At 41.9% G+C, this 18,625-nt stretch overlaps 1 protein-coding gene and 1 non-coding gene across 2 annotated transcripts in view; one reads left to right on the top strand and one right to left on the bottom strand.

Moving 5' to 3' along the window:
• The window catches only part of LOC145399699 (uncharacterized), a 360,302-nt gene that overhangs the window by 93,339 nt on the left and 248,338 nt on the right, over window positions 1-18,625 (top strand). Inside the window, exon 8 of the mRNA XM_080272249.1 lies at window positions 15,151-15,289. Coding sequence (XP_080128375.1) covers window positions 15,151-15,289 — 139 coding nt within the window. The remainder of the gene's footprint in view (window positions 1-15,150; window positions 15,290-18,625) is intronic.
• On the bottom strand, window positions 603-721 carry LOC145403273 (5S ribosomal RNA). Its single transcript, XR_013897965.1, has one exon. It is a non-coding gene; the product is annotated as a 5S ribosomal RNA (ribosomal RNA).

The following is an 18,625-nucleotide window of genomic DNA, read 5'->3' as shown; positions in this document are numbered from 1 at the left end:
CCTAATCCAACCCAACCAAGCCCAAACTGAAAGTAACCAACTATTCAAACATCTTACCTTATTCATCTCTCTCTCTCTGATTTGTAGCTTTTATAAAATTGTTCCAAAAATATTCCATTCCATTCTAAATTATGCTAGAATGATTCTAAAACCTCTAATATGCTAAAAAATATTCCAGACTCGAAAATTTGATCAAAATTATGCTAAAAGAATAAAATTATGCTAGATATGGTAGCACTGGCAGAGGGGCCGCGGGAAAGGGACAGAGGGTGGCGTGAGTTTACTGCACTACAATTGGAAGCTGCGGGAATTTCAAATTTTTTGTTTTCTGTATATTCAAGGATATTTTTGTTGAACTTACTAATGCTAAGAAAATCCGCGAGAGGGCAAAACCGTAGACAAAAAATCCGCAAAAAATACGGGATTACTGTATATGTGTATATATATATATATATATATATATATATATATATATATATATATATTTTTCATTCATTCATTGCCAGACGCCATGTATCCCAGACAGGGTGGCCAAGGGCTTAGAGTTAATTGTTTTACAGGGAGGGGCACTAATCCTCCACCAACCCCACTTGACGTAGGGATGCCAACAGCATCTGGTGTTCCCAGGCGGTCACCCATCCAAGTACTAACCAGACCCAACGTTGCTTAACTTCGCTGATCGAACGGGAAGCGGTGTACTCAACGTGGTATGGCCGTTATATATATTTATATATATATCTATTGCCAGATGCCTCAATCCCGTTTGGGGTGGCCACAAACAAATCGCCTCCACGCCGTCCTGTCCCCCGCCATTTCACTGCCCTGCTCCCAACTCACCCCCCCCCCTCTCATATACCTCTCCACCGCATCCCTCCATCTCATCCTCGGCCTCCTCCTCCCTCTTCCCCCCTCCACCTCACTCACATACACTCTCTTCGTCAGTCTTTCACCCTCCATCCTCTCCACATGGCCAAACCATCTCAGTGTGTTCCTCATAACACTTCCTATCACATCCACACCACAACGCTCCTTTATATCCTCATTCGTCAGCCTGTCTCTCCATGTGACTCCACAGGCTCCTCTAAAATAACACATTTCCACTGCTCTCACTCTTGACTTGTGTCCTTCCAACAATATCCAAGCTTCACTTCCATACGTTAGAGTTGGTATCACAGGACTGTCATGTAGTAACTTTTTCACTTCCATGCTCACTTCCCTGTTTCTTATCACTGCTTTCAAAGAACCAGCAACCTTTCTTCCCCGCTGTACCCTTTCAAGAACCTCACCCTCCAAACCTCCATCCTTACTCATCACACTACCTAAGTACTTAAACGTACTCACATTTTCCAATTCCTCACCATCCAACCTCGCTGTACATTCACTGACTTCACCTTTCTCAAAGACCATCACTTTACTCTTCCCTACATTCACCTTTAGATTCCGTTTCTTGCACACTCTCCCAAACTCATCCACCAAGCCTTACAGCTTCCCTTTGTCTTGACTCAACAACACAGTATCATCTGCAAACAACAGTACAGGGTGTTTCCAAACACTATCCTCTCTCACCAGGGCCACTCCAACATCCACTACCCTACCTTGTACCTCTTTTATTACCCCATCCATGTACAGATTGAACAACCATGGAGACATGACACATCCCTGTTTCAACCCAACCTCCAAAGAGAAAAATTCACTCAGTTCATCATCCACACGCACTGCAGCCTTAGCACCATCATACATACTCCTCACAGCATTCAGCAACTTTCCATCTACTCCATATATTCTTAATACTTTCCACAATCCTTGTCTATCCATCCTGTCATATGCTTTCTCCAAATCCATGAAAGCCGCATAGAACTTCTTTCCCTTCTCTGGAAACTTTTCCACTAAAGATCTAAGAATGGATATCTGATCTACACAACCTCTTTCCTTCCTAAAGCCTCCCTGTTCTTCTCCAACTAATTCCTCTGTTCTTTCTCTAACTCTGTCAATAAGTATCCTACCATACACTTTTCCTATTATACTAAGAAGACAAATGCCCGTATGATTACCACACACTTCTTTTTCCCCTTTTCCTTTGTACAAGGGAATAATTATACCTGACTTCCAATCCTCCGGGACTCTGCCTTCTTCCCAGGCCAATCTGCACATCTTCCACATCCATTCTACTACTATCTCTCCCCCATGCCTCAGCATTTCACCACACACTCCATCAATTCCTGGGGCTTTCCCCAATTTAACTTTTTTCATTGCTTCCACAACTTCTATCCTACTAATTTCATCCTGTCTTCTCACATCTCTCCTTCTCCCAGCCATTCTCCAGCCACTTATTCTCTCATTACTTCCATCCTGTATGTTCAACAATTCCTTAAAGTGTTCTCTCCATCTGCTCACTTTTTCTCCCTTCTCCACTAGTAATCTACCATTTTTATCTTTCACTCCTCTGCTGACCTCACTTCCACCCTGTCTTACTCTCTTCACCTCTTTCCAGATCATCTTCTTACAGTCCTTCCACTTTACACTCAAATTCCTTCCAAATTCCTCATCCACTCTCTTCTTACTCTCTCTGACTAATCTTTTCACCTCTCTTTTTCTTTCTACATACAACTCTCTCTTCCGCCTCTCAACCTCTTCCACGCCCCTACTTCTCATCCATTCATAGTATGCTTTCTTCTTTTGTGCCACAGCCTGTCTCACCTCTTCAGTCCACCACACTGTTCCTTGCACCCCCCTCCGTCTTCTCTTCCTCCCACACACTACATCACATGCTGCACATATTTCTTCTGTAAATATCCTGCACACACCTTCCACGTCCCCCATCTGCTCCAATTCGTATTTGCCCAATCGTTCCTCCACTTCTCTCTTATACTCTGCCTTTTTCTCATCCTCTTGTAACCTTTCCACTCTCCTTGCAACTACTCCTTCCTCTCGTCTTTCCCTTCTTCTCTTCCTCCATCTTCCTTGTATCCTAATTCTGGCCACCACCAAGTAGTGGTCAGAATGTCCACTCCCCCAGCCTCTATAAGCTCTTGCATCCATTACAGATCTTCGCATCCTTTCATCCACACACACATAATCAATCATTGCCTTCCTTTCATTCAGTTCACCACCCACCCTTCTCATCACTCGTCATGTATACCTGTGGATCATTTTATGCCTGAAGAGGGTATTGGCTATCACCAACCCCCTCCCAGCACAAATGTCCACTAACGCACTGCCATTCTCATCTATCTCAGAGGGAACACCCCACTCACCAACTATTCCATCCACCTTCACATTCCCTACTTTACCATTCATATCACCGATCAGAAACACTCTGTCATTCCTTCCAAACATTTCCATGCATACTTCCACATTTGTCCAGAACTCTTCTCTCACTCTGCTAGCACGATCTTGCGTTGGCACATACACACACACAATCGCCCACATTTGTATTCCAACTTTCAACTTTACCCACACAATCCTTGACCCAACTGATCCATACATTCTTATGCTCTTCTTCCATCTTTTACTCACAACTATACATACTCCTTCCTTTGCCCTCTCATTCTCACCTACTCCTGCACATATACCCCATCCATACTCCCATTCACTCACACTTTCTCCTCCCCATTTTGTTTCAGTCATTCCACATACATCCACTTTTGCACCCTCAAGCACCTGGACAATCTCTCTCTCTTTCACCTCATCATTCGCTCCTCTTACATTCCACGTAGCTTATATATATATATATATATATATATATATATATATATATATACAGTAAAACCTCGATATAACGGACGTCAGTAGACTGGAATTCGCTTTTATCAGACTCGAGTAGCTACCGGACTAAATTCCTAAACTGTATATCAGAAAAAGTCCTTTAAAGCCAGAAGCAGTCCGGACTGCCTGACCACTTCAGCTATGTTCACCACAATAAGGTAAATAAAAGACATGTGTATTAGTTTACAGTTATATATATTATACCATTTAAATAATGTAGTGAAGTTATAACACAGTACAGTACCGCAGTGATAGTCAAAACAGTTTAAAAACCGTTTGTGTGATCCAGACTAATGTCTGATAGATCGGAAAAAGTCTGGGTTAGCAGGGGGAAGTCTGGTTGTCGCTTTTATCGGAATTTCGCATTTTTCGGACTGGCTTGGGTCCCAATTAGTCCATTATAGTGAGGTCTTATTGTATATATATATATATATATATATATATGCAGTGAACTCTCACAGTTGGCGAGTTATTTGGCGAATTCACTTTTGGCGATGGGATGGGTTTGTACACAACACTCTAATTTGGTGACAGAAATCTCACATTTGGTGAGTTGTTTATAATAAAAATATACTGTATCTGTATTTTATAATTTTATGCCAATTAATTTCAACAATTTTTTTATTAATCTGAATTAATTTCAACAAAATTTAGTTTGTATTGTGAAATTCAAGTCTCGTCTTATTTACAACAAACAAGAAGATAAACCCACGCAGACTCCCAAGCAACTGACAACGACGAAACTCTCACATATTGAGTGACTGTTCCAGTCTCCAAGGAGAAATAGAGACTGTTGTAGCCAGTGAGAGTGATTGTGCTTAGCTGGTACGGAAAATGAATGAAATATCATCTTTCTTCTTGAAGGAATGCAATATGAAGATAAATGAACAACAACAATCGCTCATCGCTTATTACCTGGGCCGACAACAGAGTGAAGATCTGGCCCAGTTGATGGCAAAATAAACATTGCAAGCATTCCAGATGCCTTTGGTTTTGAAAGATTTGGCTAAGTTGAAGATCCACAAGAGGAAGGGACAACAGAAGCTACAGGGAGTGAGGCTTCAGGGTTCCTATTTACAGTGATTCTCAGAAGGTTTTTAAATTTAATACTTAACTTGTTCTCTTCACTTAGCTGAGAAAAGAGCTTAAGAATATTTCACAAAGGACTTAAGTCATATTCCCAACTAAGGTGAAGTGAAATCTTGTGACAAATTACCGAAGTATGAAACACCTCATGTAGCAAAATTTACAATATTAATATATATAGTTTAAAAGCAATAACAACCATAATACATAAGGAAAATATTACTAAAATTTAAGTTTATTATTCTACCGACTGTCCTGTGATGAAATGTAATAAAATTTTATTTTCATCAGTTATCTAATTTCCATTATCGAAAAAGGTGCAGACGAATCCTCAATGCCCTGTATGTAAACAGTCACGTCAACAAAGGCATCCATGCACCATGCACCACGTGTACATCAAGCCCATTATTTTCTTTTTTTGTGTGAGTTTTTCTGTCTTGTATCGTTTCTTTTGCTAAAATGAATTAAATTGAATCATGTGTGTTTATCACATGCTTTACACCCAGTAATATTATAATATAGGTGGAAAATCAGTCCAGTCATGCATTTCCAGAACCAATTTATTTTTTCCCATTAGTTATGCAGTTCAGGTTTGGCGAAGTTTTTTTTCGCACCTATTACTTGCCAAATGTGAGAGTTCACTGTAGGACCAAACTTGGAACATTATTTTATGAAGTACATTATTCAGTATTAGATACAGTACAGGTAAGATACAGTAAAGATACACTGCAATACACAAAAAAGGGCGAGAGAAATTTTACAGGACTGAACACAAACCAGCAATCATTACCAAAAATTATTTAAAGAAAAATTTAACATATGTTACAGTCCAAAATAATTTTGAAAACTTAGCTGCATACACTACTTCATCCTGTACTGTACAGAACTAATCAAGAATTATAGGGGGATAATCAGGATCATGAGATGAGGTTTCAGACTGGAGAAGGAGAAATGGAAGGAACAAGGTCAGGAGCTGAAGAAGTGGAAGGAACTGGGTCAGGAGCTGAAGAAGTGGAAGGATCTGGGTCAGGAACTGAAGAAATGGAAGGAAGTGGATCAGGAGATGAAGAAGTAGAAGGAACAGGGTCAGGCACCCCACTCGTATGGAAAATGGCGTTGGTAAATGACTGGGGAACTGGCGTCGTGGCACTGGCTTACGTAGTGGCAGGAAGTGAAAACAAGATGTCGGAGCGCGTGTGATTTGAATCGGCGTCGACTGGTATCCTGAATATTTTTTACCCCATGCTGGATCGAATTTGCGTTCCGGTTATACAGATGTGCCGATGCATTGGATGCCGGTTAACCGAGATTTTACTGTATACAGTGACAAGCCAAATGGTTTCCTGTACATCAGGAAACCATTTACTATGCTGGGTGGTAACCATATAACCAAATTTTGGCGCCTGGTGATTTAGTGGGTAATTACGGTTGAGCTGGTGAAGGTTTATATCCAAGGGATGGTTGGGGTTTATTGCTCACGTAATGCCACTCAGGGATGAGTGGGGCTGGTCATTCTTATCATAAATGTCAGGACCAACTTGCCTAGCCACGGGCTCCTATGCTTCTCGTGGGGCAGTGTAGGATTGGGGGGGGGGGAATGTATATATACAGGTAAGCCCTTAATTCACGCGAACTTTTTTCATGCGATTTCGGGTATCCATGAATTTTTCGTACAATAATTAAAACATAAAATTATAGTATTCAAATAAATACAGTACCCTCACGTCCAGCACGATTCGGGTCCAGCACGGAGAGCAATTAATTAGTATTATTTAATATGATTTAATTACTGCAACACGAGTGTGTTAGCATAACACGCACGGAGCTCCGAGAAGTGGGCGAAATCCGCAGAGTTCACTCTAGCACAATCACCCCTGGTCCAACACGGTCATACTGGACATTCTCATGATGATGATAGCCAGTGAAAACTTCTGATCAAGTAGCCTTCCCCGCCCGCTATTGTGATGTGATCGTGATGCCGCCCAATTAAAAACGCTTCTGGTGTCACGTGATGTTTTATTTAAATTTCTCCCGCCACAGCGCCACTCAGTCGCATAATTGCATTGGAAGGTGCTTTTTTCTTGCAGCATTTTCTGCCCTTGTTACTGCATTTTACCCTGCTCACAATGCCTAGGAAGCCTTCTGAGAACCCCAAGAAGCGTCGGCACCTCCCTCAGGCCACCATGCTAGAAAGCATCGAGAGGAAGAAGAAAGGGGAGAGGAAAGTTGACATTGCCAAGGCCTACGACATGAATGAAGCCAACGTGAGGATCATAATAAAAAACTAAGACAAGATCCTGGCAGCCGAAGACTATCACACGGCACTTCATACCATTGTTGCCGAGGATATGATGGTAAATCGGAATGGTAACGTGGTAAAATTGCTGACGATACCACGGGCGTTTGGAATTCATCTGGACGGATTCCTGCCGAGGATACGACGGGGAAAACAGTGTGACCAAAACCCAGGCGACTCGACAGAGAATGTATAGTACTACAGCATTGAACATTTAGCCTGACACTGAATACATATTAATATTTTAGAATAAATATCAATCGTTTTTAAACCCTTCTCATTGGCGTTTGTACCAGTTTATAAACAAAGTTGCTTCTCCTTATTCTCTATCGAGTCAGCGACAGCGATCACTTTCCACATTCACGAGATGGGGCTCTGGCAACAGTGTGAGAAGCATGCACTTTGACGAGGATTACAGAGTGCTAGGACAGGCAGAAGCAGGACCTTCCATGGCTGTGGACGAAGATAGTGATTCTGAGTGTGATTTTGAAGGATTTATGAGGGAGGTTGAGGAGGAGCAACAGCCATTACCCGCTAGTGACGCCAGCAGCCATCCTCCGGGGACCAAGTAGGACTACCTACAGCCTTGGATACCACCTTCCATTCCCAGCAAGCCCACCAACACTATCCTAAAAGGTTAGTTATCATTCATAGCACAGTACCATTTATTATAATTACAATAGTACCAATATATGTATAGGTATATGGTAGGTATTTAGGGTGACTTTTCCTAGGGTTGCTGACATAATTCATTTTTCCCCATAAGCTCTATTGTTAGTCCATCACGTTTTTGGTCCAACACGTGACCCATGCATGACAGTATTGCCGTGCTGGACGCAAGGGTACTGTAATTTTAATATACAAGAGAAATAAATAAAATATAAAAATGCCTACCTGCTGCCCGTGTGCGTACATATATGTATGTGTGTGTGTGTGTGTGTGTGTGTGTGAGGTCAGTCTACCACGCACCTCACAGTCAGTTTGAATCCAACGGTCGAACCATGTGTGACTCGCGAATCGTTATTTGTGGCTTATTTTTCTGCCTTCCAGTGATTGCTTGCCTTGTCTGCCAACATGGGGCCTAAGCGTAGTGCTAGTGATGCATGTGGTAACACACCAAAACGGACTTGTAAAGTGATGTTGCTGACAGAGAAAGTTAAAGTGTTGGACAAACTTAAGGGAGGAATGTCGGCAACAATTCTCCGTCAGGACGATTCCCCGTCATTTATTTACATACCAGTTTATTTAGCAAGTACAGTACACTAGTTTTTTACTGATATGAGTTATAAAATCCCCCTGAAAATTAGTTATTAAAGTATTAATTAATCAATAATAAGTATATTTATAGAATGACAGGGAATCATCCATGTTTTGATGGTGAATTGACTTCATGGTGAATTGTCTCTGAACCGTGTGTTTAGGGTGAGTCAACTGTTCTTACAATAAAGAAGGCAGAACATAGCATACGGGAGGCAGTGAGGGCTAGTGCACCAGACTGTGCTAAAGTGTCTCCACCTACGCCTGTGAACTGGCTCAGAACCGTATGTTTGGGGTGAATGAGTCAACTGTTTGGACAATAAAGAAGGCAGAATGTAGCATATGGGAGGCAGTGAGGGCTTGTGCACCAGACTGCTGAAGTGTCTCCACCTACGCCTGTGCTTGTCAGGTTTCAGTGTTAAATTTCTTACATTTTTGTTGTTTTTCATACTTTATGCTAAGTAGACATGCGTAATTACGTGCACACAAGGGCAGAACATATACGCGAATTTACCACATACGCGAAGGGTCTGGGAACGTAACCCTTGCGTGAATTAAGGGCTTACCTATATATATATATATATATAGGCATATATATATGTATATATACTGTATATATGTATATATACTATATATATATATATATATATATATATATATATATATATATATATATATACTGTACACATACTATACTCCCAATTATTCATCTCGGCATTACCTGGCACGTGACATTATTCGGCGTAGCTAATGGCTGAATTAAAATGGTATCCAGCAGAAAGCATAAGATCTTTGACACTGTTTGGCATGAAGGACCCTTTCTTCTGGGTAGTATTACATTATTGTCCTGCATGAAACACTTGTTGTCATCAAACCTTCAGCCACAATCACATAAAAAGAAAATAAAGAAATAAAATACACAAAAAGAATGGGGTTATACTGCACATGTACCGTAATATGAAAGGGTTGGAGTGTTGAAGGAGGGAGTGAAGGAGGATTGACAGTTGGTGGGCCTAGCAGCTCACAGGGTGTTTGGTGGTAGGTAGAGAGGGGAGATGCAGTGGTTGGGAGTAGAGGAGTTTTGATTGGCTAAGGCAGGGGAGGGAGAACTCTGATGTAGAGATTTCGTTGGCTGGTAGGTGAAAGATGAATGTATTCCTTCTCTATTATGATGCCGATATTCAAATGAACCTACACTGCACTCTATGTCTCTTCCAAAATATTATTATTATTTAATGGCAATGTTACAATGGGTTTCCCTCTAAAAGCTTCCTGGCCCTCTAGTGCTGCTGTGTCTTTTTGATACGATGCACTGCTGCCTCCCCCTCCCTTTCCTCTCCTCTGTGTTAAGTGCAACTTAAAGTGTTCTGAAGTATACATTACTGCACTGTACAAGTGACTGTTGGATTCTGCTAAGGCACCGATGAAAGTGAATAGGAAAGAAAAGTCAAAATTGTGTTACTAAACAAGATGAGTTGATAAAAAAGTGTGTGTTTTACATAGTAAAATAATCATGCTACAATGGAATCATTACCACATTGTATAAAATCATTTAGACAACTGTTTCTTCCCAGGTGAAGTTTGTCCTTGCTACTACGAGGTGAAAATTTTGTTGTGTTCTGTGTAGCAGTCATCTGCTAGAATTTTGATTGAAGCAAATACAGTATGGTGTATACACTACAATACAGTAGTAAAGCATGCTTTATTTTATTCATGTTTTTTTCTGTGTTTTGATGTTCTGATTGCTTATTTTGGGTGTTATTTTACAATATTCTCTAATAATGTCTTCATCACATCATCACCACTGTCAGCATGAAATGTGTTTCTGTACGTAAGATTACGGTGTACATTACAGTACATACAGTATTTCAGTATTAGGAAAGTCTTTTTGGCTGATTTTCGACGATTTATAGTGTTTACAATGTGCGTTATACAGCACATGTACTGCCGGGTGAAAGAAATCAGGTCTCCCGGCTGGGGGGACTCTGATATCATCCACATCGCAATGTGAAATTGCATGTGCAGATAAGTTTACAGAGCACTTAAAGAGTATTTTATTTTCAGGAACGTCTTAGTTGCAAAGCGTTTTGTAGGGGTTAGAGAGTGGATTAGTGTTATAGGGTTGGGGTAGTAGTAGTAGTAATTGTTCCCTAGGCAGTCTGGCCGAACAGCCCCGAGTCCCTTAGGAAGGCCATGGCCGAGACCGGGCTTTCCCACAAAGCACTCAAAGAGTGTATGTTGTGTTGTTGGCATAGGTGATTGTGTGTAATGCAGTCTTCCATAATGTGCTTAGTATGGGGTGCTGTGTTGCATCCTGGACAGGCATCAGTGATGGAGTCATCCAGCCTCTTCTGGTAGCTTAAGAGGGCTGGATGGTGTCCACATCTCAGCCTGGCCAGGTGGACCCTGTCCTCATGAGGGAGATAGGATTCAGAAGGATGGATGTCAGGAGGCCGTGCATGCAGCTGTGTATTGTCTTTAAGTGACTGAATGGAGCGTCGAGTGATCTGAGTGTGGATATGCTTCTGGAAGCTGGTCTGAGGTGGGCAAAGGGGGAGAGATGACAGTATTTGTGTATGGTATCATGTGCTGGGTGTTGTTTTGATGTTCCCTGGTGTGGGTGGATGTGCTGCCATGTAATATAGTGGATGTTGTGGGTTTGTGGAGGCTGCAGCAAGAAACTGGGTGCCTCTCATGTCTAGGTGATCCTTGACTTTGAGGACTTTGGTTTCTTGATGAATGTGGTCTGTGGGTGTACTAGCTGTCCAGCCTGTGATTATTTTTTGGGCCTTGTTCTGTATGGTTTGTAGAGTTTTATAGTGGGTTTTGTTGAGGTTAGGAGCCCAGGTAGGGCTTGCATAATTCATCACTGAACTTATGTATTGTTTGTATACTGTGGTGGTGGTTTCTCTGTTGTGTCCGAATGTTATATGGGCAAGTGACCTCAAGGGATTGAGTCTTGGTGTTATTTTATTTTTAATGTTTTTGATGTGTTGTTTAAATGACATTGATGTATTGTATGTTACACCAAGGAATTTGGGTGTGCTGTGGAATGCCTGAAGGGTGGTGGAGTGACTATTGTTGACTGGTTAGTAAGATTGTTGAATGTGTGCTTTGAGAAAGGTATGGTGCCAATTGACTGGGCAAGTGCTTGTGTGGTCCCGTTGTATAAAGGCAAGGGTGATAAGTATGAATGTACTAGCTTTAGGGGTATAAGTCTGTTGAGTGTTGTAGGTAAGGTGTATGGTAGAGTGTTAATTATGAGAGTTAGAGAGGGTACAGAGGGAGTGATTGGTGATGAGCAGTGTGGCTTTAGGAGAGGGAGGGGATGCGTTGATCAGGTGTTTGCTGTGAGACAAGTGTGTGAAAAGTATTTAGCGAAAGGCAAGGATGTGTTTTGGGCATTCATGGATTTAGAGAAAGCGTATGATAGAATTGATAGGGAGGCTTTGTGGACTGTTTTACGATTGTATGGACTTGATGGTAGGTTACTAAAAGGGGTGAAAAGTTTTTATGTAATAGTAGAGCGTGTGTAAGAGTGGGAAATGCTGTGAGTGATTGGTTTCCCGTGAGAGTGGGGCTGCGACAGGGATGTGTGATGTCGCCTTGGTTGTTTAATATTTACATGGATGGTGTTATAAGGGAGGTGAATGCAAGAGATTTAGGTGGAGGTCTGAGTCTGGTGAATGTTGATGGTGGAGAGTGGAATCTGAAGCAGCTGCTGTTTGCAGATGATACTGCACTGGTGACTGATTCAGAGGAGAGATTGAGACAGTTGGTAGAGGAGTTTGGAAGGGTGTGTGAAAGGAGGAAATTGAAAATAAATGAGAATAAGAGTAAAGTGATGAAGTGTACGAGGTTGATAGATGGTAGGGGGATGAATATAGTTTTGAATGGTGAGTTGCTTGAGGAGGTAGAGTGTTTTAAATATCTAGGGTCACATGTTGCTGTGGATGGAAGAATAGATGCAGAAGTGAAGTTTAAAATAAATGAAGTAGGAAAGGTGCTGGGGAGAATGATAAAAGTGTTTAAATGTTGTTCGCTTAGAATGGATGTAAAGAGAAGGCTGTATGAGGGTGTTGTGGTACCAACTGCGTTATATGGGGCTGAAACATGGCATATGGGTGTAGCAGAGAGGAAAAGTTTGAATGTAATGGAGATGAGGTGTCTGAGGAGTATGTGTCGAGTGACGTGTATGGATCGGATGCGAAATGATGAAGTTCGAAGGAGAACTGGAGTTGTTCGGGAGATGGCTGGTAGAGTTGAGCAGAGTGTGTTGCGATGGTTTGGGCATATGGAGAGAATGGATAATGAGCGATTGGTGAAAAAGATAACTAGATCTGATGTGAGAGGTGTAAGGCTGAGAGGAAGACCACGAATAGGATGGATGGACAGTGTGAAGAGAGCGCTGGGTGCGAGGGGATGTCTGTTGAGCAAGGAAGAGTGGCTGTGCGTGACAGAAATAAATGGAGAGAAATTGTGAATGAATAAGTGATGACGCAGCCCTGAGGGGATATTCTCCCGCATTTGGTCTGATCAGCTAGTCAGGTCAGGTGCGGGTAAGGGGATGGGTCTGTTATGATGTGGCAGGGGTAAACCAGTTCTGCTGTCGGGCCCTGCTGTGGATGTCACTGATTGCATTGTGCAGTTGACCCTTGTGCGGTGTGGTGTGGTGAGGATCTGTCCGTTCTTCCCTTTGGGGCTAAGATGCGAATGAATGTGTTTGAATGGATGAGTAAATGGGGAGTGTGTCGTCCTGTCTCGGCTACCTCCCTTTCCTTGGGGGAAGCAGCCTAGGTATATAGATAGATAGATAGATAGTGTGTGTGGTAGGGGGGTGTTGTTTATGGTGAGGTGTGGGATATTCTGATTCATTACCAAACTAATTTTTCATGACCAAATTGGCCCACATTTGGTAATGAAAAGTAACAAATGGCAACCCTGATAGGGAATGGGGGAAGGGGGGAAGGGGTGAAGGGGCCATGGTGTAAGCAGCTGTTTGGTGCCGCGTGGCAATTTCAAATTATGGGTAGGAAAAAATTCGGATTTTGGGGGGATTTTTTTCTTTTTTTTGACCATTTTTCGGTTCCGTTGGTCCAGGCCCACAATGTCCAGTAAATAGGGATGTCCGGAAAGTGGATGTCCGAAAAGTACAGGGATTACTATATTTCAGATTCAGGTATAGTACTGTATTGATTGCTGTATTGTACAGTATACAGTACTCTCCCCAAACACAGATGTAATACCATAAGTGGTGATAACAGTGTTCACCAATATATTTAAGGTACTGAGTGGGTAGGTTTTTTGATTATTCGGCAAATCCAATTTCTCGGCATCATCCCGGTCCCATAGATGCCTAATATTAGGACTTTTACTGTATATAAGAGGACTGAAGGGGAAACTCCTGGAATGGATGAGAGACTTTTTGAGAGACAGACAAATGAGGACAGTATTAAAGGACAGGATGTCTGGATGGAGGGAAGTAACAAGTGGAGTCCCTCAAGGCTCGGTGTTGGCTCCAGTAATGTTCCTGATTTACGTAAATGGTATGGTAGATGGAGTGAACAGTTATGCAAGTCTGTTTGCTGATGATGTAAAGATTTGAGGAAGGTAGAGGTTGAGGAGGATTTAAAAATGCTGCAGGAGGATCTGGATAGGATACATGATTGGAGCCGGATGTGGGAAATGAAATTTAACATAAAGAAATGTAAAATATTGGAAATGGATAAAAGTACCAGGAGGCCATCACTGAATTATTTGTTGGGTAATGAATTAATCACAAAAATGAGAGAAGGGAAAGATTTGGGAGTGCTGGTCCAAGATAGTTTGTCGCCCGAAAAACATTTTAACAAGATAGTTGGAGAGACGTATAAACTCTTGACTAACATAAGAGTAGCATTTCATTATATGGATGAGGAGATGATGAAGAAATTGATAGTGGCCATGATCCACCCCAGGTTAGAATATGCAGCGATAGTGTGGTCCACACACAAAAAGAAAGATATAAACAAGATTGAGAGATTACAAAGAACAGCAACCAAGATGGTCCCCAGTCTGGCAGATCTGTCATACAGAGAGAGGCTGGAAAAGCTGGATTTGCCTTCGTTAGAGGAAAGGAGAAAGAGGGGAGACGACTGCAGTGTTCAGGACCATGATAGGAGTAGATAAAATTGACCGAGTAGATCTGTTTGTATGGGATAAGAGAGCAACAAGAGGACACGGAATGAAATTGAAAAAGTCAAGCTGCTTGAAGGATATCAAGAAATATAGCTTTCCTTATAGAAGTATAGACCTGTGGAATAGCCAGGACAAAGCGATCATCCACTCTAGAAACTTAAACGAGTTTAAAGCTAAATTTGACTTCCTGAGAAACAGCGACAGGAACCCACAAGCATAGCACATTTCGTGTATATCACAATTAGGTATATTAGGTAAATACATAAATATTTGGAACGACTTAGACGAATAGGTGGTGCAGGCGAAAAACATTCATGTGTGTAAAAGTAGACTAGATAAATGTGGATATGGAGACAGAACAACACGAGCATTGCTCAGTTCCTGCGTACTACAAATAGATAAATACAAATGGGTAAATACACACACACACACACTCTGCATAATACAAGTGTAATATTGTCAAAATCGCAATTGTAATCCAACCATCCATTCAGTTTTTGAGGTTATGCACCCATCCACAGCTCAGTCCATATTTTCTGTTAATCATCAGTACCTATCCAACCCTGCAGGTGACCAGGAAACGCTTACTGGAGATTGCCCGCAGAAATGCTGTTTACCTCATGAACAATGGTTGCCTTCCCCCTAGTGTGGAGCAGGAGCAACTGGTCAAGATCAAAGCAGGCGGGAAGAGCGTTGATGAGCTTACAGGTGAGTCTGAGTAGTGCGGAATTAAAATGGTGTTACATAATTTTTTCTACAGCATTTCTTAGGGAACATAATCTTGGCATGGCTTTTCCAGGGGTTCATGATAATTCTTTGTGACAGCTGCTACTGTTAATGCCTATGTGATAGTATTGCCCAGCTCATGCTACCCTTATTGTTAATCATGTTTTCTTGCTTCGTTTCTTTCTTGTTTAATTTTGGCAGGCACTTCTACCCTTCAGAATTAACTGATTCTGACCAAACTTGAAGACAGTGACCAGCCTGTGATGTAGTTGTGTTTGCAAGGTTTTGGTTGCTAGGCAACTACTCATTGCTTGACAACAGCTGAAAAACCACTTTTTTCATGCTTTTCACATTTTGAGCTGTAGAAGCATTTCTAATGGGCGTTGATAGCTCTGATTTATTTAGGCATAACCTTGAGGTCATTCCCTACTGGAAGTGTGCCATCCATTTTTCCCCTCTCTCCTCTAATTTTCAAGTGGCAGCCCTGCAGAGACTGGCCTCAGTGTCCTTAGCAACCAGTACCAGTTTTCACAAATGCCTCCTTAGTTTCCCAGCGGCTTGATGGAATTGAATGAAAGTGTGCATGCTTATAGACATTGACTAATACTATAACTTTCAGTTGTACACCTGTGTGCTGCATTGGCCAGGTCAGGGGTCAGAGAAGTGCTGTAAACCAGCAAACAAAAGCTGATTAATATCGGTATTTGAAAGAAAAAGTTATCCGATAATCAGAATCGAATTGGAATCGGCTGAGTAACGATGAAAAATATAAAAATGTTGATTTTACTCAATGACTCTAGACTCAAGCACTTATTTTTTAACCATTCTAGGTGTGAACTAATGCAGTAATGATGATTATTTTTCAAAGAAATGGTTGTGTCCCACAATCTGTTGAGTATCTTAAATGGTAAAATGGATCAACTAAAACATACGGAATATTTAGACCATAATATTATAACGCTGTGGCTAGAATGAAGCTTGACACAAATAGCTAGAAAACAGTCCTCTGTCAGTCATGGGAGACTGGTAGGAACTTGTGAGTCAGGGGGTACACATACATACACCAACAGCATTCCATCAGTGGCATGACTTAGGCTTAATATTTTATTTCAGTGGTAAAAGAACTGTGAGCAGATTTTTTTTTTTTTTCCCTAGTAATCTCCAGTAAAATGTCTATCTACCTATCTATCTATAGCCCAGCACCCTAATCCCGCGAAGGGTGGCTGCAGACAAAACGCCTCCAAGTCGCTCTGTCACCCACCATTTGACTGCCCTTTCCCCAGCTCACTCCCCCCTCCCTCATATACCACTCAACTCTATCCCGCCACCTCATCCTTGGTCTCCCCCTCTCTCTCCCTCCCTCCACTTCACCTACAAACACCTTCTTAGTCAGTCTTTCGTTCTCCATTCTCTCCACACGTCCAAACCATCTCATTGTATTTCTCCTAATTTTCTCAGTCACATCCAAATCCATCCCACAACATTCCTTCATTTCTTCATTTGTCAACCTGTCCCTCCATGTCACTCCACATGCTCCTCTCAAGTAACTTATTTCCACTGCTCTCACTCTTGACTTGTTCCCTTCTAGCAATGTCTGTGACTCACTTCCATATGTCAGGGTAGGGATCACAATACTATCATGAAATGACTTCTTAACTTCCATACTCACCTCCCTATTTCTCATCACTGCTTCCAGTGAACCAACAACCTTCCTTCCCTGCTGTACCCTTTCAAGCACTTCATCCCCAAATGTTCCATCCTTACTCATCACACTACCCAAGTACTTGAATGCATTCACATTCTCCATATCCTCACCATCCAACCTCACTGTGCATTCTGTGACTTCATTCCTCTCAAACACCATAACTTTACTCTTGTTTACATTAACTTTCAGATTCCTCTTCCTACACACTGTTCCAGATTCATTCACCAAACCTTGCAGCTCCCATTCATCTTCACTCAACAATACTGTATCATCAGCAAACAGCAACACTGGAATCTTCCACATCTCACCCTCATTCATTAGAGCCACACCCCACATCCACTGTCTGACCTTGCACCTCCTTTACAACCCCATCCATGTATATATTAAACAGCCATGGAGACATCACACATCCCTGTTTCAGTCCCACATTGAGATCAGAGAACTCACTCAATTCACCATCCACTTGCACCATAGCCCTAGCTCCTTCTTACATACTCTTCACAGCACTCAACAATTTCTCCTCCACTCCATATATTCTTAATACCTTCCACATGCCTTGCCTATCTGTTCTGTCATAAGCTTTCTCCAAGTCCATGAAGGCAGCGTACACTTTCTTTCCCTTCTCTAGATACTTCTCCAAAAAACATCTTAGAACAAATGTCTGATCTACACACCCTTTTCCCTTCCTAAATCACCCTTGTTGTTCTCCAACAAGCTCCTCTGTCATATGCCTAACCCTATCAATGAGTATTCTACCACATATTTTTCCAGTCACACTAAGAAGGCAAATACCCCTATGGTTACCACATACGTCTCTTTCCCCTTTTCCTTTGTATAAAGGAACACTTTTATCTGATTTCCAGTCCTCTGGAACCCTTCCCTCTTCCCAAGCCAATCTACACAACTTCCATATCCCTCGACAACAATCTCATTCCCATACTTCAGCATTTCACCACACACTCCATCAATTCTTGGGGCCTTTTCCATCTTGATCTTCATCATTGCTTCCACTACTTCTGCCCTACTGATCTCTTCCTCCCTCCTCTCATCTCTTCTTCTCCCAGCCATTCCCCAACCACTTATACTTGCACTGCTGTCACTCTCTACATTCAACAAATCCTCAAAGTGCTCCTTCCATCTCCTCAATTTCTCTCTCTTCTTCACCAGCAATCTATTATTCCCATCTGTCACTCCAACTATTTCCCCTTTCACACTGTCTTACTTTCTTTACCTCCTTCCAAAACAGTTTCTTACTTTCCCTCCATTTTACATTCAGATTCCACCCAAACTCTTCATCCACTTTCTTCTTACTCTCCTTCACCAGTCTCTTCACCTCCCTTCTCCTACTCACATATACCTCTCTTTCCTCTCTGTCATCTTCTCCCCTGCCTTTACTTGCTAACCATTCACTATATGCCTTCTTTTGTTCCACAGCTCATTTCACCTCATCATTCCACCATGCTGTCCCTTGCACACCCCTGCATCTCCTCCTGACTCCACAAACCACCTCACACTCTGGGCCTATCTCTTTCGTGAATATCTTACATACATCTTCCACCCCATCCATGTACTCTAACTCATACCGTCCCAGTCTTTCTTCCACAGTGCTCCTA

This window comes from Coenobita brevimanus, chromosome 6 (genome assembly GCF_032717465.1).
Source record: "Coenobita brevimanus isolate Jiangsu-jjx chromosome 6, ASM3271746v2, whole genome shotgun sequence".
Lineage (NCBI taxonomy): Eukaryota > Metazoa > Arthropoda > Malacostraca > Decapoda > Coenobitidae > Coenobita > Coenobita brevimanus.
Note: the sequence above shows the minus strand (reverse complement) of the source record. Positions and strands in the feature narration are given on the sequence as shown.